A 25,850-nucleotide genomic window follows, 5' to 3' on the forward strand; every position below is an offset into this window, starting at 1 on the left:
CCTTTATTTTAAGTGTTCCTAAAATACCCTATGCTATAGAGGAAATTAAATAGTGGGAAAATGAGTGGAACCATTTCCCTGTTTGACCGCAAGTGGTCAATTAAGTCTATTTGAAAGGGGGGTCATCTAAATATTTCCTTACATTTTTTTTTACAGGTAACATATCACATCTTCTGTTTGGAATGGGGTATGTTTCATGAAGATTATCAAGCAAACATCTGCTCCTCGCCTGATTGGTTAAAGTCAGCAGTGGCCGCATCACTTTTTCATTAAAATTGAGCAGAGCTGAACTTTTTAAACCCCGCTCTGCTCGCAGCGGTCTTGCCGCCCATGTTCCCACAATCCTCCGCACGTTTCTCCGCGTGCAATCATTGAAAATGAATGTATCCAACGTCAAACCAAGGACACCAGTGTACCAAATTCAGTGTGGAACTCAGAGCTCAAACGGCTACTCGCGCAGTTTCAAGATTCAGTGAGGAGAATAGAAACATCAAAGGCTTTTAAACATTTATCGATTTAAAACGATATGGCAAAAGGAGAGGGCGCGGAGCAATATGCCTCGGCAAGTCTATTACCAACAAAACCAATAAGTCAAGATGGAATCAAAATTGCTAAGGTAAGTACGATAATTTTAGTGCTATTCATTTGTAGCATAATAAATTATCTTAATTTAGACTATAGATATCAGCAAATTATTATTTGACCAACAATCTATTAATTTGCATCACATGGAGGGATATGGGTAGTCTATATTGTAGCCATAGGCGTTATTATAATAGAGTTTCCAACGCACACAAATTTACTAAAATATTTTAACAATGAAACAGTATACAATTGAGGCGGGTTTGATATAGCTACGCTATTAACAGCGAAACTAACGGTTTTCCCAATCAGACCGTTGTCTTAATTGGCAGAAAGGCATGCGATGCCATTATAGGCTATTGAAATTACTTTTATTTCAGTCCCGTTTCAATCCCCAAATAGCCTTCATGGGATAGACATTAACAATGAGTGGCTTTTAATGGTCTAACTGTGGCTAAACCATATATTACATGATTGGACATCATCACACCAATTATTCTCGAGCTTCATCGATGGGGCTTGATTTTCACCACGCTAGACCATCTGTCTTGGTGCAGCTGTTCAGAAAAAAAATAACTTTACCGGTTTTAAAGGGACATGCTTTCATTAAACCCGTATTTTAGCTATGAAGGGGATTTTGTCTGAAGAATAATGTTTCCAATGTCGGCTGATGTAGACAAACGGTCATATCCCTCCATGTGGCTCAGTTGGTAGAGCATAGCGCTTGCAACGCCAGGGTTGTGGATTCGATTCCCACGGGGGACCTGTACGACAATGTAAGCACTCACTACTGTAAGTCTCTATGGATAAAGCGTCTGCTAAATGACGTAAAAGAAAAAACAGAGACACAATGCATATAATAACAACCACATAAGTCTGTTTACTGACATGACGTCAGTAATATACTGGATGTCTCTATGGGGCTAACTGATGTGCTGTCATACAGACAAAATGCCTGGATTTTGTTGTACCAGGTTTATTCCCAGTGTGTAGTGTTTTGTTTTGGCCATAATGCAGGACTTGCTTCTTCAGGTTGAACCTTCTGGTCAGTCCCAGGTCTGCCTGAGGAGCTGATGTGTGTGTCACCTCAACACCATTTTAGAGGTGTCACTGTTATATGGGATTTTCCATACAATTTGTCCTACACATGATGTCTTTAGGCCACATTCCTGAAGGCAATATGGGACATAATTCCTGTTCTATGGGGGTATATTTCACCAGGGAAGTACCATGAATAGGTCAAAGGAGCATGTAAAAGCAGGTGTCTGCTCTCAATACTGACAGAACGCATGGTGTCAGACTGGCTAGATGCTCTTTACATTGATTGGCTGTTGGACTGGGTGTATTTACTCATTGACCAGCAGGATGTGTTTGTGATGGGAAGGATGGGGGATGGGGGTGTGTGCACTCCTGACTGTCTGCTGACTGTTGGTGGCCTCAGCTCAGGCCACTGATGGAATCTCGGAATGCCTGATCATCCCATAGCCAGAGCCAATCACTGCCTCCGGCACCAGGCAGCGTTGTACAGTGAGGAGCGTTGGCCAATCTTGGGCTCACAATGAGACATGTTGTTTTACAAGCCGCTGTTGGGCCAGAAGTCTCTGAAATAAACCGGACACTCAAAGGGCCAAGTGGGTGAGATTGGCCAGATGTGTATTTACCTCGACTGAGCAATCAAGACCCATTTCAATGATCAAATCCACTTCCTGTACAGTTAGATCCTGCACAGAGAAATTCTACATGATCAAAGAAGTGATGCTCATATACCCAAGTGACGCCTCCAACATTTTGTAAGTTTTTAATACAAAGGCCAAGTTGGATATAGACCTACAAAGATCCTGTATCACAACAGCTAAACTGTGCATCATTAGCAACCCATAAAAATCCAATGCTTTCACAATATTCAGATTTTCTTTTTAAATCTGTGTTTAGTCTATAACAAAACCTTGTGTACTATTGTCATGCTATGTGCGTCTTCTTCTCTCCCTATTTTCCAGCGGAGGGACAACAACGGCCGACTGTCAATGTGCAGTAAGTTGTGCTATGCCATCGGAGGGGCTCCCTACCAGATCACAGGCAGCGCGCTGGGCTTCTTTCTCCAGATCTACCTGCTGGATGTGGCCCAGGTGAGTGAGATGGGATTCAGATGGAACCAATGACATAACAAAGTCACCATCAGACCAACTCCTTGAATGCCATACTCCTTGAAATTTGCAGTTGTCTAAACATGCTCAAAACATATTTTGTTTTACCCTTTAGTGTGTGTACTTTACTGTATTTATACTTGAAAAGCTTCTCAACAGGAAAAGTTCAGAAGTCACTGGAAGATGACTTTAAGGGCAAGGCCAAAGATCTGGTATCATTTTAACAGACTTTGGCATGAGTCATCTAGTGAAGCAAATTCATTCTGACTCCCACTGCTTTGCTTTGTCACTCAATTAGCAAGTGATAGACTGTACACTGTGCTCACTGTAGTGCTCTCACTGAATACAACTCATTCAACCAGTGAGCTAATGAGCTCATTGGAATGGACTTAAACACCACATTGTTCAGATGGTAATGTTGCCAATGTGGCCTGGCCATGTATCATTTCTTAACATGACCTTGGAAACTTTTCAAATATTTTCTTAGTCATCTTGTTGCTAAGATGCAATCCAACTGAGTTATGCCTCTGTTTTATTTCTGTTTCAATAGCCACTCTTTGTTCTGTGAGGAGAGGTGATGGCTGATGTCTGTGATTGTAGTGGTCTGACAGACAATAACTCAAATTATTTATATTCTACCCCCCCACACACCTTATTTATCTCCCTTTATCTTTGTCTCTCCATAGCTGGACCCATTCTATGCCTCTATCATCTTGTTTGTGGGCCGGGCCTGGGATGCAGTGACAGACCCAACGGTGGGCTTCCTGGTTAGTCGGAGCAGATGGACCAGGTGTGGCCGGATGATGCCCTGGTAGGTGCCGCTGCCTCGGTCACCCAGTGGACATATTACAGTAGGCAGGAATGAAAGAGGAGAGGAAATTAGATTTTTTTTATGCAAAACCTCTCCTCACGACTAGAGGGAAAACAGTAGTTGTAATTGAAATATGGGCGGTAATCGTGACAACGACACTGAAGTGGAACAGTTTGAATAGAGAGATCAGGCTGTCACTGAATCGCAGTGATATGCCTAATTTGCTCTCTATTTTACATCCGTCGCTACCAACTCTATTACTCTATCTTTTTGTCCGTCTTAGGTTGTTGTAGCTTTTACCTTCTCATCTGGGTGCAAACCAGGACAGACTGGAACAAGGCTGTCTTATTTAGCTCCAGAGGACCTCATTTAGTTCTGGAATGCCCAGGTGCTTTTCGCTTTGTTCTGTGCTGGCACTGGAAGTTTCCACCAAAGGCTCTGAGTACTTTGAAGCCTGGGCCCATAGAAATTGATTTCTAATTCTTTGCTTGTGCCCCAGATGCCTTAAGCGAGACTAAGCCTAGTGGTGGGTGACATACAGTACCAGTCAAAAGTTTGGACACACCTACTCATTCAAGGTTTTTCTCTATTTTTACTATTTTCTATATTGTAGAATAATAGTGAAGACATCAAAACTATGAAATAACACATATGGAATCATGTAGTAACTAAAAAAGTGTTAAACAAATCAAAATATATTTGATCTTTTAGATTCTTCAACAGTCTTGAAGGAGTTCCCACATATGCTGAGCACTTGTTGGCTGCTTTTCTTTCACTCTGCGGTCCAACTCATCCCAAACCATCTCAATTGGGTTGAGGTTGGGTGATTGTGGAGGCCAGGTCATCTAATGCAGCACTCCATCACTCTCCTTCTTGGTCAAATAGCCCTTACACAGCCTGGAGGTGTGTTGGGTCATTGTCCTGTTGAAAAACAAATGATCGTTCCACTAAGCGCAAACCAGATGGGATGGTGTATCGCTGCAGAATGCTGTGGTAGCCATGCTGGTTAAGTGTGCCTTGAATTCTAAATATATCACTGACAGTGTCACCAGAAAAGCACCATCACACCTCCTCCTCCATGATTCACGGTGGGAACCACACACGCAGAGATCATCCGTTCACCTACTCTGCTTCTCACAAAGACACGGCGGTTAGAACCAAAAATCTCAAATTTGGACTCATCAGACCAAAGGACAGATTTCCACCAGTCTAATGTCCATTGCTTGTGTTTCTTGGCTCAAGCAAGTCTCTTCTTCTTATTGGTGTCCTTTAGTAGTAGTTTCTTTGCAGCAATCTGATTCACGCAGTCTCCTCTGAACAGTTGATTTTGAGATGTGTCTGTTACTTGAACTCTGTGAAGCATTTATTTGGGCTGCAATTTCTGAGGCTGGTAACTCTAATGAACTTACCGTCTGCAGCAGAGGTCATTCTGGGTCTTCCTTTCCTGTGGTGGTCCTCATGAGAGCCAGTTTTGTCATAGCACTTGATGGTTTTAGCGATTGCACTTGAAGAAACTTTCAAAGTTCTTGAAATATTCCACATTGACTGACCTTCATCTCTTAAAGTAATGATGGACTGTCGTTTCTCTTTGCTTATTTGAGCTGTTGTTACCATAATATGGACTTGGTCTTTTACCAAATAGGGCCATCTTCTGTATACCACCCCTACCTTGACTCAACACAACTGACTGGCTCAAACCCATTAAGATGGAAAGCAATTCCACAAATTAACTTTTAAGAAGGCACACCTGTTAATTTCACATACTCTGATGCAAAGAGACAGTGCCCTTTTGTGGTTGCAATTCATATTTGGCATGATACTGTGACTTGCTAGGAATGGCATCGATAAAGGAGGTTTATTAATGGTGGTAACAACTGGATTTGCTTGATATCTTAAGACCCTGGGCATGTGACCTACAATAGGCTGCCTGTGTGCCTGAGCTGCAAGTGTAGAGGGAGAAAACCGGCTTCACCCTCTCTGATTGGTCCGGCCCTCAACACACCACTAGATTTAGGCCAATGGGTGTGTGTGTGTGTGTGAGATGGCAGTTGGGGAGGGGGCTGGCTGATTCAGAGAGAGGTTACCGCAGGTCAAGTAGAAGTGAGATTATTGGCTGAATGTCAATGAGGTCATTGTTAGGAGGTTTTTGGTCTGTATAAACCACCACAAATCCCCCAGCGAATTCATATCAGAGCCTGAACACAGACAAGGAGATGCATCACTTAACTAAACCTTGACTAAAGCTATTTTCCCCTTCTGAATGCCCCTGCCTTTTTAATTAGCGCTATTAGTGGAATATGTTTTTCCCAGAATTGTATTCCCGAGTCATTGACAGCCTGTGGAATTCTAGACCTCTCCAGAATGTGAATATTGATGTCATACACAGTGAAAATAGACAGCCTTCCTTTTACTTCCATGTGGCCGCCTGCCAGACAGATGGATAGCTGAGTGATTCATTTATCAGATTGGATGTCACAAAAATAACATAAGAAGGATCATTGTTGTAATAGAGAACACAGTGTTCTCTTAATGGACTATGATAAGTACTTTAATAGTCTCTCTCTCTCTCTCTCTCCCTGAAGTGTTAGGAGCTTGAAGAAGCACAGTAATGTTTCTCACAGACAGGTGGTGATCCAGTCTGTTTGCAAAATAAAACCTTGAGCCTTTTCCTCTTGTCCCGCCTACGTTGTTGTGTAGCTAGGGTGTCACGTCAAGGAAGGTCATTGGTGTGGGGCTGCCATCGTGCTCTTGCTGTGAGCTTTGTGTATTCAACCATAGTGACAGTGTACAAAACACAGACAATCTAGGAGATATCTGACCTCTATTTCCAGTCAGATCAGCCTATTGACTCTTATTAACCCCATTCAGTCAGCCCATGTACACTAAGGAAGCAGACAGAGGGTGCTTATATGGGGTTTCCCCAGTTCAGTGGATGTTGGCTACAGAGGATTGCCACTCCCATTGACTGGCCATGCGTGAGTGGGGTCGACATGTGTCGTGTAACATAAACAAACACGCATTTTCAGTTCAATGAGATGATAGTCCCCCTGGGGACTGTAGGCTCAAACACAGAGGACTGATGGAAAGAAACATGACTTATTAGAAAGAGATTGTTGTACAGTATTAATGCTGTTGTAGTAATTAAAACACTTGGCAAATGAGCATGTAATGTTATAGTGACTGCTGTTCTCAACTGTGTATTTTGCTGAGATCAGTGAGGGGCTGAGACGAACACCCACTGCCCTGCTGGCATAGAAATGTCTTAGTCAGTAGATACTTGTCTCCAAAATACCATTCCAGCAATGCCCCAACGTCTATTTCTTGAGTTGCCTTGTCTTCTGGAAACCCAGTAGTGGATCCATAGTTCTCTATGGTTGTTCTGCTACTCTAGCTGGAATGGATTGGTCTGCTGGTGAGGTGTATTGTGTGATTGTGGCTGTATAGTGGGGTGAGGCAGGGTCAGTATGGCGCCACCATAAGTACAGCCCACCACAGTCTCCCAGGTGGCACAGCGCACAGAGAAAGGCCACACTGAGCCCATTCTCCACACACAGCCCCAAACAACAGATGATTAAGGGATTATTCACAAATACCTGCTTTCAATGCAAAGAAAGAAAGAAAAAGGGAGTGTGGATGTAAGAAAATGAGAGAGGGGGTTCAAGTTAGTTACTTTACAGAGTTTAAAAATCTCAACCCTGTGCAGATGATGTAAGTTAGTGACCCAAACTCTGCTACCACTACTGCCATCGCTACCAAGTGTCACACAGGTGTCACTAATTTACGTCATCTGGCTGGGACTCATGGAAATCATCATTGTGAGAAGAAATATTAACTTCTTCAATTCTGTAGTAAATTGTGTTTGTATAATATTTCACTATAATTTTCCAGTCACAGAGATGAAATAGACCTACTCAAACACCCACGCATTTTAAATGCTCATCCATCATTACATTGTATTGATACTCTCCTGTTTTTCCCTCAGGATCCTCATCTCCACTCCGTTTGCGGTACTCACCTACTTCCTGATCTGGTATGTCCCTCCGGTGGAGCAGGGGAAGGTCCTGTGGTACCTGGTCTTCTACTGCCTCTTCCAGTCTCTGCAGACGGTCAGTCTCGCCTCTACACAGTCTCTTGTTTTATTGATAAGAAGGGGCACATGTTACAATACATTGTTACTCAATCCCCATTGATTGTTACTGTAATGTGGTTTCATGGTTATTGTGCCAGCAATGCTGTTGTTTTTTTTTCTTCTGTGTGCAGTGCTTCCATGTGCCGTACTCAGCGCTCACCATGTTCATCAGCATGGACCAGAAAGAGAGGGACTCTGCCACTGCCTACCGTATGTCAACCTAGACATCTTTACGGTTATGTAGCATCTCATGTAGTTGTAATGTGAGGTCTTCATTCTGCTCTTTCTCACTCTCCCCATCCCACTCTCTTGTTCAGGTATGACAGTGGAGGTGCTGGGAACAGTGGTTGGCACAGCAATCCAGGGGCAGATTGTGGGCAGAGCGATCGCCCCCTGTCTCCCAGGTGACCTGGATGTACTTGACAACGGTAACTCCACACTGCTGGGGTCAGACTTCAACATCACCCACATCTCCCTGGATGAAACGGTGAGTGGGGGACCCTAGGGATGTCATGTTGTATAACATGGCATAACACTGTTATAGTACCGTTAGAAGTGGAATGTGCCCCTACCCCTGCTCCTCCTGTCCCCCTAACAGAAACAAGCCTACCTCATCGCCTCAGCAGTCATCTGTACCATGTACGTTCTCTGTGCTGCAGTCCTGTTCCTGGGAGTCAGAGAGCAGGAAGGTGGGAATTGATTAACTGATTTTATTTTCCATTTTTTCTCTTAACAGAATATCTTTACAATGACGTATTCCAAACATTGTTTTTTCTCATATTTAGAGTATGAAAGATTTCTGTTTGTTATCCACAGGCAAAATTTTCCACTTTCTCTCAACCCGCAAATGTTCCAAGAATTATTTTGTTATAAGTAACTAGGAGAGGGCCATATTTTGGCAGTGCCATGGATGAGGGATAAGAAAGAATATCAGATAAGTCTTCTTCAGTTGATGTTTGGCACAGTGCACCTAATCAGTTCGATTTAATCGCCATCTTTGTTTTGGTCCTAGAGTGTGGGCGTCTGAAGACAGAACCCATGTCGTTCTTTGAGGGCGTGAGGATGGTGATGGGATATGGGCCGTATGTCAAACTGGTCATGGGATTCCTCTTCACCTCGCTGGCTTTCATGGTGAGTCACTCTCATAGATGGGCTACAGTTAAATGCACACATAAACAACCAAACAAACCATTCTTTATGACTAGCTATAGGGTGTGTAACCCTGATGTTTAGTTTTCTGTATGTATATTAGACCTACTTCCTGTGCATTCAGTGTTTGAGGTGTATTGTATTGCTCTCTTCCTGGCAGCTCCTGGAGGGGAACTTTGCCCTGTTCATCACCTACACCCTGGGCTTTAGAAATGACTTCCAGAACATTCTGCTGGTCATTATGGTGAGTGTAGTCTATTATTCTCTGAGAAAATCAACCCCCCCACTAAAGGCATAACACACATTCTGTACATTAAGACTGAAAGGTCACCTTGTGGGGTAGAGTAATGTCTATGTGTCCGTGGTGTTTTCGGGACCGTTTCTGTTTTTTCTTCATGCAAGGAGACGTGTTGCCATGGGGATGAAAGGGCACATTTTCGGGGTTAGAGGTGTTGTTGTGGCCCCTGGGAACCTGTCCCCCTCTCACACACTCCATCGGTGAGAGAAAGGAGCACAGAGGGGCCTTTGTTGCCCAGGCAATATGTCAGCACCACCATGGGAACCCTCGCTTTTCTATTCTGCACCGTCGCCTTTATCTGCCTGAGTAGGATCTAGAGCTGCCCTGCCCTGGCCTGGCCTGGCCTGGCTATTGGAGCAGGAGATGTCACAAGATCTGTTTGTGTTTTAGCCAAATCCTCAAACTGCCATACTTGCAAGGCAAGGTCCTTAGATGCTGCTGGTTTTGGTCAGCACTGATGAATTGTTTGATATTTCCCATAGTGCTAGTTGCTCAGCCACTCGCTAATCCTTGTGTGATCATTTGACACACCGGTTGACCACACCTCTATTAGAGTTCAAGGGTCATGTACCCCCAGCAGGGTTAAATAAAGGGCCCTTTCACATTGTCCTTCTCCCATGACCTTTTAGCCCATCGGTCAGTCTGACCTATTCTGTTCCCACATTGCGCAGAGAAGTATTTCTATTCATTTTTATGGAACTTGTTTAAAAGTTAAATATCTTAATGCTCTTCTTTGGTGTTTTATTTCTAGCTCTCTGGGACTTTGTCCATTCCATTCTGGCAGTGGTTCCTGATCCGATTCGGGAAGAAGACTGCCGTCTACATTGGCATCACGGTGAGCAGTGTGTGTTGGTGTGGAGTTTCATCTCAAAGGTGCTGTGTTATGGAACTCTCTCTCATGCCTCATCTCATGTCTATCCTATGCGTTTCTCTCTGTAGTGGGCAGTGCCCTTCATGATCCTGATCGTCTGCATAGAAAGCAGTCTGATTGTGGCCTATGTGGTCTCTGTGGCAGCAGGAGTCAGTGTGGCTGCAGCGTTCCTCCTCCCTTGGTAAGCAGACTACTGAATGTACCTCAGCACACCCACCTATAGATTATCTATCTCCAGTGTCTCTTTACTTATATCCAGTCTGTGGTGCGGCTTTTGTTTGGTATCCATTCACATCTTTCCCTGTTTCTCAGGTCAATGCTTCCAGATGTGGTGGATGATTTCAAAGTGAAGAATCCAGACTCTAGTGGCCACGAGGCCATTTTCTACTCCTTCTATGTGTTCTTCACCAAGTTTGCCTCAGGAATATCCCTCGGCATCTCCACCCTCAGTCTAGAGTGAGTGAGTTTTTCTCTCTTGCAGGTATTGTACATGATAAACTGATGTTGTAAAAACTTAGCATGTTGACAATTTAATGAGCTTAGTTTGAAATCGAATTGTATTTTACACCTTCTCCTCGAACATCTCATTCCAAAATTATGGGCATAATTTTTATTATATATATATATATATATATATATATATATACTGCTCAAAAAAATAAAGGGAACACTTAAACAACACAATGTAACTCCAAGTCAATCACACTTCTGTGAAATCAAACTGTCCACTTTGGAAGCAACACTGATTGATAATACATTTCAAATGCTGTTGTGCAAATGGAATAGACAACAGGTGGAAATTATAGGCAATTAGCAAGACACCCCCAATAAAGGAGTGGTTCTGCAGGTGGGGACCACAGACCACTTCTCAGTTCCTATGCTTCCTGGTTGATGTTTTGGTCACTTTTGAATGCTGGCGGTGCTTTCACTCTAGTGGTAGCATGAGACGGAGTCTACAACCCACACAAGTGGCTCAGGAAGTGCAGCTCATCCAGGATGGCACATCAATGCGAGCTGTGGCAAGAATGTTTGCTGTGTCTGTCAGCGTAGTGTCCAGAGCATGGAGGCGCTACCAGGAGACAGGCCAGTACATCAGGAGACGTGGAGGAAGCCGTAGGAGGGCAACAACCCAGCAGCAGGACCGCTACCTCCGCCTTTGTGCAAGGAGGAGCAGGAGAAGCACTGCCAGAGCCCTGCAAAATGACCTCCAGCAGGCCACAAATGTGCATGTGTCTGCTCAAACGGTCAGAAACAGACTCCATGAGGGTGGTATGAGGGCCCGACATCCACAGGTGGGGGTTGAGCTTACAGCCCAACACCGTGCAGGACGTTTGGCATTTGCCAGAGAACACCAAGATTGGCAAATTCGCCACTGGCGCCCTGTCCTCTTCACAGATGAAAGCAGGTTCACACTGAGCACGTGACAGACGTGGCGGAGTCTGGAGGCGCCGTGGAGAACGTTCTGCTGCCTGCAACATCCTCCAGCATGACCGGTTTGGCGGTTGGTCAGTCATGGTGTGGGGTGGCATTTCTTTGGGGGGCCGCACAGCCCTCCATGTGCTCGCCAGAGGTAGCCTGACTGCCATTAGGTACCGAGATGAGATCCTCAGACCCCTTGTGAGACCATATGCTGGTGCGGTTGGCCCTGGGATCCTCATAATGCAAGACAATGCTAGACCTCATGTGGCTGGAGTGTGTCAGCAGTTCCTGCAAGAGGAAGGCATTGATGCTATGGACTGGCCCGCCCGTTCCCCAGACCTGAATCCAATTGAGCACATCTGGGACATCATGTCTCGCTCCATCCACCAACGCCACGTTGCACCACAGACTGTCCAGGAGTTGGCGGATGCTTTAGTCCAGGTCTGGGAGGAGATCCCTCAGGAGACCATCTGCCACCTCATCAGGAGCATGCCCAGGCGTTGTAGGGAGGTCATACAGGCACGTGGAGGCCACACACACTACTGAGCCTCATTTTGACTTGTTTTAAGGACATTACATCAAAGTTGGATCAGCCTGTAGTGTGGTTTTCCACTTTAATTTTGAGTGTGACTCCAAATCCAGACCTCCATGGGTTGATAAATTAGATTTCCATTGATTATTTTTGTGTGATTTTGTTGTCAGCACATTCAACTATGTAAAGGAAAAAGTATTTAATAAGATTATTTCTTTCATTCAGATCTAGGATGTGTTGTTTAAGTGTTCCCTTTATTTTTTTTAGCAGTATATATATATATATATATATATATATGTGTATATATTTATATATGTATATGTACGTGTGTGTGTGTATGTGTGTATATATATATATATATATTAAACTTCAGGAATTGTGAAAAACTGAGTTTAAATGTATTTGGCTCAGGTGTATGTAAACTTCCGACATACACATACATATATATATATATATATATATATATATATACACACACACACACAGTTGAAGTCATAAGTTTACATACACCTGAGCCAAATACATTTAAACATACATTTTTATATATACATATACATATATATAAATGTATATGTATATATAAAAATGTATGTTTAAATGTATTTGGCTCAGGTGTATGTAAACTTATGACTTCAACTGTGTGTGTGTGTGTATATATATATATATATATGTATGTGTATGTCGGAAGTTTACATACACCTGAGCCAAATACATTTAAACTCAGTTTTTCACAATTCCTGAAGTTTAATCCTAGTAACAATTCCCTGTTTTAGGTCAGTTAGGATTACCACTTTGTTTTAAGAATGTGAAATGTCAGAATAATAGTAGAGAGAGTGATTGATTTATTTCTTTCATCACATTCCCAGTGGGTCAGAAGTTGACATACACTCAATTCGTATTTGGTAGCATTGCCTTTAAATTGTTTAACTTGTGTCAAACGTTTTAGGTAGCCTTCCATAAGCTTCCAACAATAAGTTGGGTGAATTTTGGCCCATTCCTCCTGACAGAGCTGGTGTAACTGAGTCAGGTTTGTAGGCCTCCTTGCTCGCACACACTTTTTCAGATCTCCCCACACATTTTCTATAGGATTGAGGTCAGGGCTTTGTAATGGCCACTCCAGTACCTTGACTTTGTTGTCCTTAAGCCATTTTGCGACAACTTTGGAAGTATGCTTGGGGTCATTGTCCATTTGGAAGAACCATTTGCGACCAAGCTTTAACTTCCTGACTGATGTCTTGGGATGTTGCTTCAATATATCCACATATTTTCCTGCCTCATGATTCCATCTATTTTGTGAAGTGCACCACTCCCTCCTGCAGCAAAGCACCCCCACAACATGATGTTGCTTCATGGTTGGGATGGCGTTCTTCGGCTTGCAAGCCTCCCCCTTTTTCCTCCAAACATAACAATGGTCATTATGGCCAAACAGTTCTATTTTTGTTTCATCAGACCAGAGGACATTTCTCCAAAAAGTTTGATCTTTGTCCCCATGTGCAGTTGCAAACTGTAGTCTGGCTTTTTTAACCTCTCTGGGACATGTGGGACGCTACGCGGTACACACTATTCAACAGCCAGTGAAATAGCAGGGCGGCAAATTCAAAACAACAAAAATCTCATAATTCAAATTTCTGAAACATACAACTATTATATCCCATTTTAAAGATACACTTCTCATTAATCCAACCACATTGTCCGATTTCAAAAAGGCTTTACGGCGAAAGCATAACATTAGATTATGTTAGGACAGCGCCTAAACAAGAAAAACCACACAGCCATTTTCCAAGCATGGAGAGGCATCACAAAAAACAGAAATACAGCTAAAATTAATCACTAACCTTTGATGATCTTCATCAGATGACGCTTTAGTATATCAGAAAAGGCTTCATACTCTAACGGTATGCCATCAAGCCCTGGGGTTTTTCCAGACTGAAAGGATTTAACCTCTTACATCTAGATGTTCCGCTAGCGGAACACCGCTCCAATATCCAATGATAGGGCGTGGCGCGAATTACAAACTCCTCAAAAATCCAAAAACTTCAATTTTTCAAACATATGACTATTTTACACCATTTTAAAGACAAGACTCTCCTTTATTTAACCACATTGTCCGATTTCAAAAAGGCTTTACAACGAAAGCAAAACATTAGATTATGTCAGGAGAGTACCCAGCCAGAAATAATCACACACCCATTTTTCAAGCTAGCATATAATGTCACAAAACCCAAAACCACAGCTAAATGCAGCACTAACCTTTGATGATCTTCATCAGATGACACTCCTAGGACATTATGTTATACAATAAATACATGCATGTTTTGTTCAATCAAGTTCATATTTATATCAAAAACCAGCTTTTTACATTAGCATGTGATGTTCAGAACTAGCATACCCACCGCAAACTTCCGGTGAATTTACTAAATTACTCACGATAAACGTTCACAAAAAACATAACAATTATTTAAAGAATTATAGATACAGAACTCCTCTATGCAATCGCTATGTCCGATTTTAAAATAGCTTTTCGGTGAAAGCACATTTTGCAATATTCTGACTAGATAGCCCAGCCATCACGGGCTAGCTATTTAGACACCCACCAAGTTTAGCCCTCACCAAAGTCAGATTTACTATAAGAAAAATGTGATTACCTTTGCTGTTCTTCGTCAGAATGCACTCCCAGGACTTCTACTTCAATAACAAATGTTGGTTTGGTTCAAAATAATCCATAGTTATGTTCAAATATCCTCTGTTTTGTTCGTGCGTTCAAGACACTATCCGAAGGGTAAAGAAGGGTGACGCGCCCGACGCGTTTCGTGACAAAAAAATTCTAAATATTCCATTACCGTACTTCGAAGCATGTCAACCGCTGTTTAAAATCAATTTTTATGCCATTTTTTCTCGTAAAAAAGCGATAATATTCCGACCGGGAAACCCTGTTTTAGTTCAAAGAAAATAAAAACATGGGGTCGCCTCGTGCACGCGCCTCAGTCTCATTGTACTCATTGTGATCGACCACTTACCAAAGGCGCTAATGTTTTTCAGCCAGGGGCTCCAAAGACATCATTCAGCTTTTTCCCGCCTTCTGAGAGCCTATGGGAGCCGTAGGAAGTGTCACGTTACAGCAGAGATCCTCAGTTTTCAATAAAGAGAGTCGAGAAGCCCAAGAAATTGTCAGACAGGCCACTTCCTGTAAGGAATCTTCTCAGGTTTTTGCCTGCCATATGAGTTCTGTTATACTCACAGACACCATTCAAACAGTTTTAGAAACTTTAGGGTGTTTTCTATCCAAAGCCAATAATTATATGCATATTCTAGTTTCTGGGCAGTAGTAATAACCAGATTAAATCGGGTACGTTTTTTATCCGGCCGTGAAAATACTGCCCCCTATCCTAAACAGGTTAATAGCCTCAATGATCTGCCTCTGTAATTTAACCTTCGCACTGATCTTTCTGTACATTTTTGTAATTTTCCATTTTTTGTATTATTTGGAAAGAATTCCTTACAGTAATCTTCATTCAGTGGGAGAGGATGAGATGGAAAAGAGAACATCTGCTTAAAATATTTAGCTTCCTCTTTTAAAATATAATTCGGAGAATCATAGATGACTCCGTCTTCAGTAACGAGTTTCTGAAAATTTATTTTTGTTAGCGTTCCTGTGTTGATTAATTTTGTGCATTTTTCTCCATATTCCATCCAGTTTGCTTTATTTTTGTAATAGATTGCATTAGATCGTTCTTGAATAAGTTCCTCAAGTTCTTTTTTGTTTTTCCTCTTTTTATCTCTTTAGTATCATTTTTATTGCTATCTAACTGCATTAGTTCATGTATTTCCCATGTTAGTCTTGTCTCTTTAGCCAGAAACTGCTTTTTTATTATTGATGAATATTGAATTGAATGACCTCTGAAAGTACATTTAAGGTATCCCAACAATAAGTGGATTTGCTGTTCCTATATTATACTGGAAAAATTCAGTAATAGATTATTTTGTCTTAGTTAAAAATAAGTTGTCGTCCAGTAAACTTTGATTCAATTTCCAATATACCCATCCACGTAGAAATTCTATAAGAGCAATGCGAAGGCCAATTAGATGATGATCTGATCGCATTATGTCTCCTATTAAAACTTTTTTAACCTTTGATGCAAGAGAGAAAGAGACCAGAAAGTAGTCAAGACGACTAGCTTAGGTCTCCTCCATGTATATCTCACTAGGTCGGGTTTTTTTTAGTCTCCAAATATATATTATTTCTAATGTGTCCATAATATTTGTGATTTCCTTAAGGGCACGGTGATGATAGTTTGTAGAGTGATTTTCCTTTACGGTCCATTGAGGTACTTAACACTGTTATAGTCTCCTACCATAATGATTTGATCATTTGTTGCCTGTAAGTTCAATACATTGGTATAAATATTTTCTAAGAAGTATGGATCATCCTGATTTGGACCATATAGATTAATGAGCCAAATCTCTTTTTCGTCCACATTCATATTCAAAAAGATCCACCTTCCTTGCGAATCATTCCTAACTATTTGCACATTCAGATCGAAATTTTTGTTCATTAATATCATCACACCCTTTGAGTTCCCTTTTCCCTTTTCCACGCTTCATCTAAGGATGTAGAGTGAGTTTCCTGTAAACAGTATATGTTATATTCCTTTTCTTTTAGCCACTTAAAGACTGATCTTTTTTAATAATCTGCTAAACTGTTACACTTATAATTGGCTATACTTATTTCAGCCCTTACCATAACTAGATACTATTCTCAGTCTAAATTGATCAAAATTGGTGCTTGTAAAGTTACTGCCATCAGAGGTATTATGACGGTCAAAATTAGAGCTTTCAAATGTCTGATATTTAGAATTTAAAAAATAGGTTCTCGCAATATATGTTTTATTCCCTAGCCTGTGAGCCAATGCCACAGATGTTAGAAAATTGAGCCAAGATATTATGTGTGTAGTAAATCTGAGTAAGTTGATGTGTATGATATTGGATGTGATTTAGTGAGTGTGTACGATGTCTGTATAAGACTACGTGTGATGTCCAAATAAATAACCCCGCCAATTTGCATGGTTGAATGTCTGTGTGTAACATCTAGTCCGTATAACCTTAATATTCATGATGATAATTGTAATCCATATCGTATTACCATCATAGTTGAATCATAATTACCTTTAACATCCTTGAAAAACACCTCCCAGCATTTCCATAGCAATTGACATTTCACACAGTCTTGAGAGAGACCTTGCATTACTATAGAGACGGCTTCACTGCAGTAAAAATGTATCCCGTACAATATGTTATTATTACCCAATGTCCCTATTCTGATATCTTCCCCTTGCTTGTTGTAAATGTATATGTGTGTAGACAAAGACAGAAAAGAGACAAACATGAAACATATTAAATTATAGAACAGTTCTCGACAATAGAGAGGGAGAGAAGAGAGCGGGATCAATTGTGTAAGTGAACATGTAATTGAGTACTTGTGTGTTCATATCCACTTCATAGTGTCCAGATATTTGTACAGTTCCCATTCTTTTTTTCGTAACCTGAAATCCCTGTAGAATTAAGTACAGCCATGGTGTTATGGAGCTGTCTCGGAATAGCTGTCCATCTATAAAGAGTTTGTCCACGTGGTCCCGTGTGGCTCAGTTGGTAGAGCATGGTGTTTGCAACGCCAGGGTTGTGGGTTTGATTCCCATGGGGGACCAGTACGGAGAAAAAATTTATGAAATGTATGCATTCACTACTGTAAGTTGCTCTGGATAAGAGTGTCTGCTGAATGACTAAAATGTAAATGTCCACAATGAGAGAGGCACGCGTACCCCTCTGTACAGGATACAGTCTCTTGCAACGTTCGTTTATCTCCTGTGGAAATTGGACATTGAGACCGAATTTGGTCCCTTTGAGCTCCCTTCCCCTGCTTTTGATCAGTTCCTTTTGTTGGTAGTGTTCAAATTTTGCGATGATCGGTCGGGGACTCTTGGTCTTGTCGCTCCGAGCTCCAAGTCTGTTTACACGGTGGAAAGCCACCTTGTTTAGTCTCTAGAGGAAGTTTCAAGGCGGATTGCATGAATTCTCTGATCACGCCCTCTGGATTATTGGATGCGTCCTCAGGAATCCCAGAAAATATTAGATTATCACACATGCTACGACTTTGTATGTCTAGCAGAAACTCCTTCATCACTCTGTTTTTCCTGAGTAGACATTCCATGTTGGAATCGTGGATTTTTACCTTGGCTGTGAGTGCCTTGTTCTCTCCTTGGAGCATGATAATTTCACTCTGGCTAAACTCAACTCCCCCTCAGCCCTGCTACCTCCTCACACAACTTTTCCAGTGTTGCATGGATTCCAGCCAGAGCACTAGCCTCTACTTCAACGGTAAGTAAATCGTCTGTGTCTGGTTCGAGTTCTTTTGTGAGGTAGTCAGCTCTTTCCATGATGGAGTATGTTGTTCCTCCATAGTGTAAAGCTGTTGGTACTTGTCGATTTCCCTCAGGATCTCCTTAGTATCCAGGTTGGCTCTTTACTGCAACCAGTTGTTTTTCAAAAGTTTTTAACAATGCGTCTTTCCTACGACAACGACGACAGGTGTCTGTAGTACAGCCACCTAGCACTGTTGTTTGGTTAGCGGTGTTTCCAAGCTGTTAAAAGCTAAACATGTTGCGGAATCCACGCAAAAACAAGTTTGGTATTCTTATTTAATTAATAGCGGTTTTGTTTTAATCCAAAATAACAAAGTAGGTGTTTTCCAGCATACAGTGTTCATCTGCCCCTCTCTCTAATATGGAGTTGGTCCTCCCTTTGCTGCTATAACAGCCTCCACTCTTCTGGGAAGGCTTTCCACTAGATATTGGAACATTGCTGAGGGGACTTGCTTCCATTCAGCCACAAGAACATTAGTGAGGTCGGGCACTGATGTTGGGCGATTAGGCCTGGCTTGCAGTCGGCGTTCCAATTCATCTCAAAAGTATTTGATTGGTCAGGGCTCTGTGCAGGCAAGTCAAGTTCTTCCATACCGAACTCGACAAACCATTTCTGTATGGACCTCACTTTGCACACAGGGGCATTGTTATGCTGAAATAGGAAAGGGCCTTCCCCAAACTGTTGCCACAAAGTTGGAAGCACAGAATTGTCTAGAATTGCATTGTATGCGGTAGCGTTAAGATTTCCCTTCACTGGAACTAAGGGGCCTAGCCCAAACCAGCCCCAGACCATTATTCCTCCTCCACCAAACTTTACAGTTAGCACAGCATTCGGGCAGGTAGAGTTTTCCTTGCATCCGCTAAAACCAGATTCGGCCACGGACTGCCAGATGGTGAAGATGGCGCCAATGGATTGGGCTGCCATGCTTCTAGCTCCTTAGGAAACTTTGCAGTATTTTGTTTTTTTTATGTGCTATTTCTTACATTATTAGCCCAGGAAATGTTTTATGTTATTACAGCCTGGAAGAACTTTTGGATATCAGAGCGGCAGTAACTCACAAGCATTACGACCAGGAATACAACTTTTCCGAAATCGGATACTTTATTCGTACCCCCCAGGGCAGTTGAACTGATTCCAGAGGCTGTTCCAAAACACCGCCGGTGGAAAAGAGGTACTCGGAGTGGACTTATAGTACAACTCAGGAGGCACGCACACCACCCACCGCTTCAGAGTATATTACTCGCTAATGTTCAGTCTCTGGATAATAAAGTTAATGAGCTCCGGGAAGGATTTCCTTTCCTAGAGACATCAGGGTTTGTCACATACTCTTTTTCTCGGAAACATGGCTCTCTCGGGATATACTGTCTGAGTCCGGTCAGCCAGCTAGGTTCTCAGTTCATTACGCAGACAAGAATAAATATCTCTCCGGGAAGAATTAGGGCGGGGGTGTATGTTTCATGATTAACTACTCACTGTGTAATTGTAACAACATACAGGAACTCAAGTCCATTTGTTCACCCGACGTAGAATACCTCACAATCAAATGCTGACCGTATTATCTCCCAAGAGAATTATCATTGGTTATAGTCACAGCCGTGTATATTCCCCCTCAAGCCAATACCACAACGGCCCTCAAAGAACTTCACTGGACTTTATGCAAACTGGAAAATGCATATCCTGTGGCCGCATTTATTGTATCTGGGGATTTTAACAAAGCAAATTTGAGAAAAACATTACCGAAGTTCTATCAACACATTGACTGTAGTACTCGCGCTGCTAAAACACTTGACCACTGCTACTCCAACTTCTGGGATGCCTTCAAGGCCCTCCCCTGCCCTCCGTTCGGGAAATCTGATCACGACCTCATTTTGCTCCTCCTGTGCTAAGGACTATTCAACGCTGGTCTGACCAATCGGAATCCACGCTTCAAGATTGTTTTGATCACGCGGACTGGGATATGTTCCAGGTAGTCTCCGAGAACAACAGAGGAATACGGTGACTGAGTTTATCAGGAAGTGTATAGGAGATGTTGTATCCACTGTGACTATTAAAACCTACCCTAACCAGAAACTGTGGATAGATGGCAACATTCGCGCAAAACTGAAAGCGGCAAGGTGACTAGGAATATGGCTGAATACAAACAGTGTAGTTATTCCTCCGTAAGGCAATCAAACAGGCAAAAGGTGAGTATGGAGACGCAATTCAACGGCTCAGACACGAGACGTATGTGGCAGAGTCTGCAGACAATCAGACTACAAAGGGAAAGCCAGCCACGTTGCGGACACTGACGTGCTTCCGGACAAGCTAAACACCTTCACCCGCTTTGAGGATAACACTGTGCCACTAACATGGCCCGCTACCAAGGACTGTGGGCTCTCCTTCTCCGTGGCCGGAGTGAATAAGACATTTAAGCATGTTAACCCTCGCAGGGCTGCCGGCCCAGAGGGTGGTGCAGTCTGCCCAACACATCACCGGGGGCAAACTACCTGCCCTCCAGGGCACCTACAGCACCCGATGTCACAAAGGCCAAAAATATAATCAAGAACAACAACCACCTGAGCCACTGCCTGTTCACCCTGCTATCATGCAGAAGGCAGGGTCAGTACAGGTGCATCAAAGCTGGGACAGAGAGACTAGAAAAACAGCTTCTATTTCAAGCCATCAGATTGTTAAATAGCCATCACTAGCACATTAGAGGCTGCTGCCCCATATACATAGACTTGAAATCACTGGCCACTTTAATAAATGGAACACTAATAACTTTAATAATGTTTAGATATTTTGCGTTACTCATCTTGTATGTATGTACTGTATTGTATCCTATTCTACTGTATCTTAGTCTATGCCTCTCTGACATTGCTCGTCCAAATATTTGTATTCTTAATTCCATTCCTTTACTTTAGATTGTGTGTATTACTGCACTGTTGGAGCTACACCCGCAATAACATCTGCTAAACACGTGTATGGGACAAATAAAATTTGATTTGAAGCGTGATTCATCACTCCAGAGAACCCGTTTCCACTGCTGAAGAGTCTAATGGCGGCGAGCTTTACACCACTCCAGACAACGCTTGGCATTGTGCATAGTGATCTTAGGCTTGTGTGCGGCTGTTCGGCCATGGAAACACATTCATGAAGCTCCAGACGAACAGTTCTTGTGCTGACGTTGCTTCCAGAGGCTGTTTGGAACTCTGTAGTGAGTGTTGCAACTGAGGACAGACGATTTTTACGCTCTTCAGCACTCGGCGGTCTGTGAGCTTGTGTGGCCTACCACTTCTCGCCTGAGCCGTTGTTGATCCTAGACGTTTCCACTTCACAATAACAGCACTTACGGTTGATTGGGGAAGCTCTAGCAGGGCAGAAATTTGACGAGCTGACTTGTTGGAAAGGTGGCATGACCTTGCCACGTTGAAAGTCACTGAGCTCTTCAGTAAGGCCATTCTACTGCCAATGTTTGTCTATGGAGATTGTATGGCTGTGTCCTCGATTTTATACACCAGTCAGCGACGGGTGTGGCTGAAATAGCCAAATCCAATAATTTGAAGGGGTGTACACATACTTTTGTGTGTATTTTTTATGAAAGGGCCTAAATTCTACAGTATGATAACTGTGTTTTTAAAGATTACCTAGCTTAATTTTCTCGATTCACTGGCGTAGTCATGTGGTGAAAAATAACACAATTCATAATCAAACAAACTCCACCTTTTTTATGTTATTTTTATTTTCTTCTCTCCCTGGAAATGTTTTTGCAGCTTTGCCGGCTATGTGACCAGAGGCTGCTCGCAACCTGACGCAGTGAATTTAACCCTGAAGGTGCTGGTCTCTCCTGCTCCTGTTGTTCTGATATTCCTGGGTCTGTTTATATTCAAGACCTACCCCATCGATGAGGAGAGGAGGCAAGGCAACCGGAAACTACTGCAGGAGATGCGGTGAGTCAGACTTAACACGCACACACGATTAGGGCTGATTGGGGCTATCTAAGCCAGACACTCATTGTAATAGAACGGGGTTCATGCAGGACCCAAGCTATTTCCTCCTAAGTTAAGTAACCGAGTGCACTGGGGAGCTAAGAGATCCAGTGACCAATCTCTTCACAGGGGGACACTAAACTTAGTTCCGTTCTGGCATCTTTCTCTATACTTCAGCTAAATGCAAAGGACACACTTTAATCCTTAGCCGCTCTGCGATGAATAAGGACCCTCTTAAACAAGCTAAGTCCTTTGTTTCTAACGCTTGGCTGTGTTCCCATTCTGAAACAGGGAGAGCGATCAGGATTCCGAGACAGAGTCCACAGAGCTTGGGAGCGTTGTATAGGAGCCCCGGGAGAGAAGGGCGACCAACCAAAAGGCCACCGCTGTCCGCATGTTTGCATTGGCAGGCTGGAGTGATGAGGCCACCGGGGAGGCTCGACAGAGTTTGTGAGTTTTGGGTTTAGCTGGACTAACGGAGGAGAAATCACAGACCAGACTACTGCTACATGAACACAATGGCCCTCGTCTCCACAGGATTCCACAGGTTACAGAGACCCCTAGTGGACATTCTGAGTCATCGCTCTGTAGAGTACCTACTGTACTGTACTATGTATGTGATTTGTGGTACTGGTTTATCTGTTTTGTTTGTTTACATGACAAACATTCATTTGGGATTGTTAATCATGCATTTACCCATCAAATTCAAGATTTTTTTATGAGATGTTTGTCTACCTGAACCAAGGATTTTAGGTCAAAGGGTTCTCTGCACTAAAACAAGACTTTCCAATCAGCAGGATGGTCCTCATAGAGGGAAGATTTCATCATTCATTTTTTGGGGCATATCAGTAACTGCACTATATGGTCATTTACAACAACAAAAAATAAATAAACTAATTTCAAGAGGATAGTACTCCTCTTTAGGGATGTGGAGAGCACATAACTTACAATCTTATCCACTGGAATTATATTTGTCTCATGGGGAAAATAAAAAAGGAACCTTGTAAAAGAAAATCAAACCTTAATGAACTCATTAACATTGCCAATAATGTGTCTGTATTTCAGACTTACTATAGCTAGGCTAGCTGAAATCCACCTTATAATTACTGGCTTAACAGCGCGTCTTGTATAGTTGTACTTTGTAAACCTTGTAGTCGCAATGAGATTTTCTGAACAAGTTTTAACTAAATTCTATTTGGTCAAAGTTGTTTCTCCCCCACAATACTAAGACTTTCCTTAAAAAGCAGTCTTTCTTGGTGAGTCCAAAGGCTAGTGGGGAGACTAATAACTTATCTCACGCCAAACTTAATGTTTGATGCCTTCAACTGTATGTACATCTTAGAGGCCATCTTGGCCCAAAGCACCGAATTTTCACTATTTAAAACTAGTTATGTTTTGATGAAAGCACACAGTACTAATTTGGTAATAATCATTGCAGATAATCAAAGTATATATACACTCATCTCAATATGGATGTGTACATTTTGTGTGTGTACACAAAGTATATGACTAAACCCCCACACACGTTGTATGACCATCAGAATGATCAGCTGACTGTCAACACATGATAGGCTTCATTTGTTTCCCATATTATTTAGAAGTATTTTCTGAAGATAATGTGTCAGTTGAGGTTGTGTCCTGATCTTATGCTGTGTGCAATGTGACCAACAATCAGTTTTATGTCTGTATTCTTGTATGAATCTTTTTGATCAGACCAAAGCCAAGTTTTCTATTTATCAGACAAATCAAAATTCAGAACTCAAATGTTTTTTTTTACTCTTCAATGTCTCAAGTGCTATAATATTGAACAACCTTGACAAATCCTAAGCAGTATCTAGATATCTAAAAACAGAGTATTTTCTTTGGGTTGTAGCCTACAATGGGTACATAACCTCTTAGATGTAAAATCCCCTATTTAGGTGACCTGTGTGGTTCTGGGACATTTTCGCTTCTAAATTGATCTGTGGACACCGTAGATCGAAATGGCTTGCATTGAGCGATGGCCCTTGTTCCCAGGGACACAGTAGCCTGTGCAACATAGGATGTGAAATCTGAAACCACTTGAAGCTGGGATGTCCCTCCTACCATTTCATTCGCTCTTCTGAGTGTCCAACTCCTGCCTGAACCCTACATCACAACCACTGACAAAGCACATACCTGCCATCCTTACATCGTAGTGCAGCAGGAGACAGTGGTTTCATCACTATAGCACATTCAGAGATCGATTTATAGCCATTCATCTAAAATAATTCATAGATTTTAAACACACTGTCATAGATGGACAAGATTAATATGAGATGAAAGGCGCTTTCCTAATGAGTTCAGGAAGTCAAGCTCTGTGTGATCACAGCTGTGGGGGTAGAGAGACCTTTAGAAAATATGCACAGTTTCTCACACTAAACATACAAATATGTATTTTACAGTTATAAGGAAGATGATATCTTAGTTATTGGTTTTATAATTTGATTATACTGTATAAAGCATATGTCATTTCAAGCTTTATTCATATGGTTTTGTTGAATAGTAAATGTCATAAAATTGCATATTTTCAGCAAAAAATTACTTGCGCTTGTGTCCTCAAAGTGACTACACCTCAGTATTTTTTATTATTTTTTTAATTACCAGAAAGTTGAGATTTAAACATTTTCTTGGAGTATGCAGCATTACCAGTTGTTTATTGTCCTTGCATGATGAATAATTACTTTTGGGGATTATGTAGATTACATTTTAGATTACATTTTAGATTACATTAAGAGGTTTTTAAGAGCTTTCTCCATGGTGCTCCTCACTCCAGTATGGTGCTGTTTTGGTGTACATGTTTTGTGTATATATTGTATGTAAATTGTAAATATGTTTGAAACTGGATAAAGTTTACAGCACTGACAGCTGCTAAAAAATATGTACATTAATAAAATGACATTGGTGTAACTCATGAATCATTTCTAACAGTTTGAAATGTAAAGACTCAGTAATTCTTGGGAAAATATTTTCAGACATACTGTCACTGGTCCTGACAGAACAATGTTTGCCTTTCTGCAAAAGTTGAAACGCATCCTCTTCTAGGATGGGGACAAGACATGCCAATATTTCAGACGTTCCTTTCTTCTCAGCTAATTGCACTGAATTAACTCTAAAAGGGCTGACCCCGCATCCAATACCTAAAAGATGCATCCTTCCTTCCAATAATCACTGACCTCACATGACTGGGTTGGTTTAATGGAACTCATACTTCCGGTACAATCGTGTTAGATCAGTGATTGGGCCTTTATCAAGGAAGGAAGGACTCAAGCAAGGGAGTATATCTTACATATTGGAACATGGTCACAGTTCACCCTACCTAATAACAAATCACCTCAAGCTGTGTTCAGTATAGAGGACACGCGTGTCTACAGAAGGGTGGAAAACGAAACATCACGTTTCTTGCGATGAATATAAAGTGGTGGCTCTGTATTTTATGGAGAGTATTTTCACTTGGTATTGCAATATCTACATCGGGTATTTATGGGTCTCCATCTGTTTCACGTCCAGCT

General features: G+C 42.0%; 1 protein-coding gene across 1 annotated transcript; it reads left to right on the top strand.

Annotated features, from left to right (window-relative positions):
* The first annotated feature begins 254 nt into the window (after positions 1-254).
* Positions 255-25,248, top strand: LOC106580785 (sodium-dependent lysophosphatidylcholine symporter 1-B). Its single transcript, XM_014162237.3, has 14 exons — positions 255-616; positions 2,580-2,708; positions 3,413-3,537; positions 7,520-7,643; positions 7,798-7,876; positions 7,984-8,153; positions 8,265-8,355; positions 8,679-8,797; positions 8,976-9,059; positions 9,865-9,948; positions 10,053-10,165; positions 10,297-10,440; positions 22,105-22,281; positions 22,612-25,248. The coding sequence occupies exons 1-14, from the start codon at positions 527-529 to the stop codon at positions 22,664-22,666; spliced, it is 1,584 nt and encodes a 527-aa protein (XP_014017712.1). The 5' UTR covers positions 255-526; the 3' UTR covers positions 22,667-25,248.
* The last annotated feature ends 602 nt before the right edge of the window (positions 25,249-25,850 follow it).

This window comes from Salmo salar, chromosome 01 (assembly GCF_965601325.2).
Source record: "Salmo salar chromosome 01, fSalSal1, whole genome shotgun sequence".
Classification (NCBI taxonomy): Eukaryota; Metazoa; Chordata; class Actinopteri; order Salmoniformes; family Salmonidae; genus Salmo; species Salmo salar.

What these genes read in the sequence shown, in the direction of transcription:
- LOC106580785 (XM_014162237.3), top strand. Translation starts at nt 527, where the DNA reads ATGGCAAAAGGAGAGGGCGCGGAGCAATATGCCTCGGCAAGTCTATTA. An exon ending in TCTTCCAGTCTCTGCAGACG is followed by an intron (nt 7,644 to 7,797) that starts GTCAGTCTCGCC and finishes TTCTGTGTGCAG; the next exon opens with TGCTTCCATGTGCCGTACTC. An exon ending in ACATTCTGCTGGTCATTATG is followed by an intron (nt 9,060 to 9,864) that starts GTGAGTGTAGTC and finishes TTTTATTTCTAG; the next exon opens with CTCTCTGGGACTTTGTCCAT.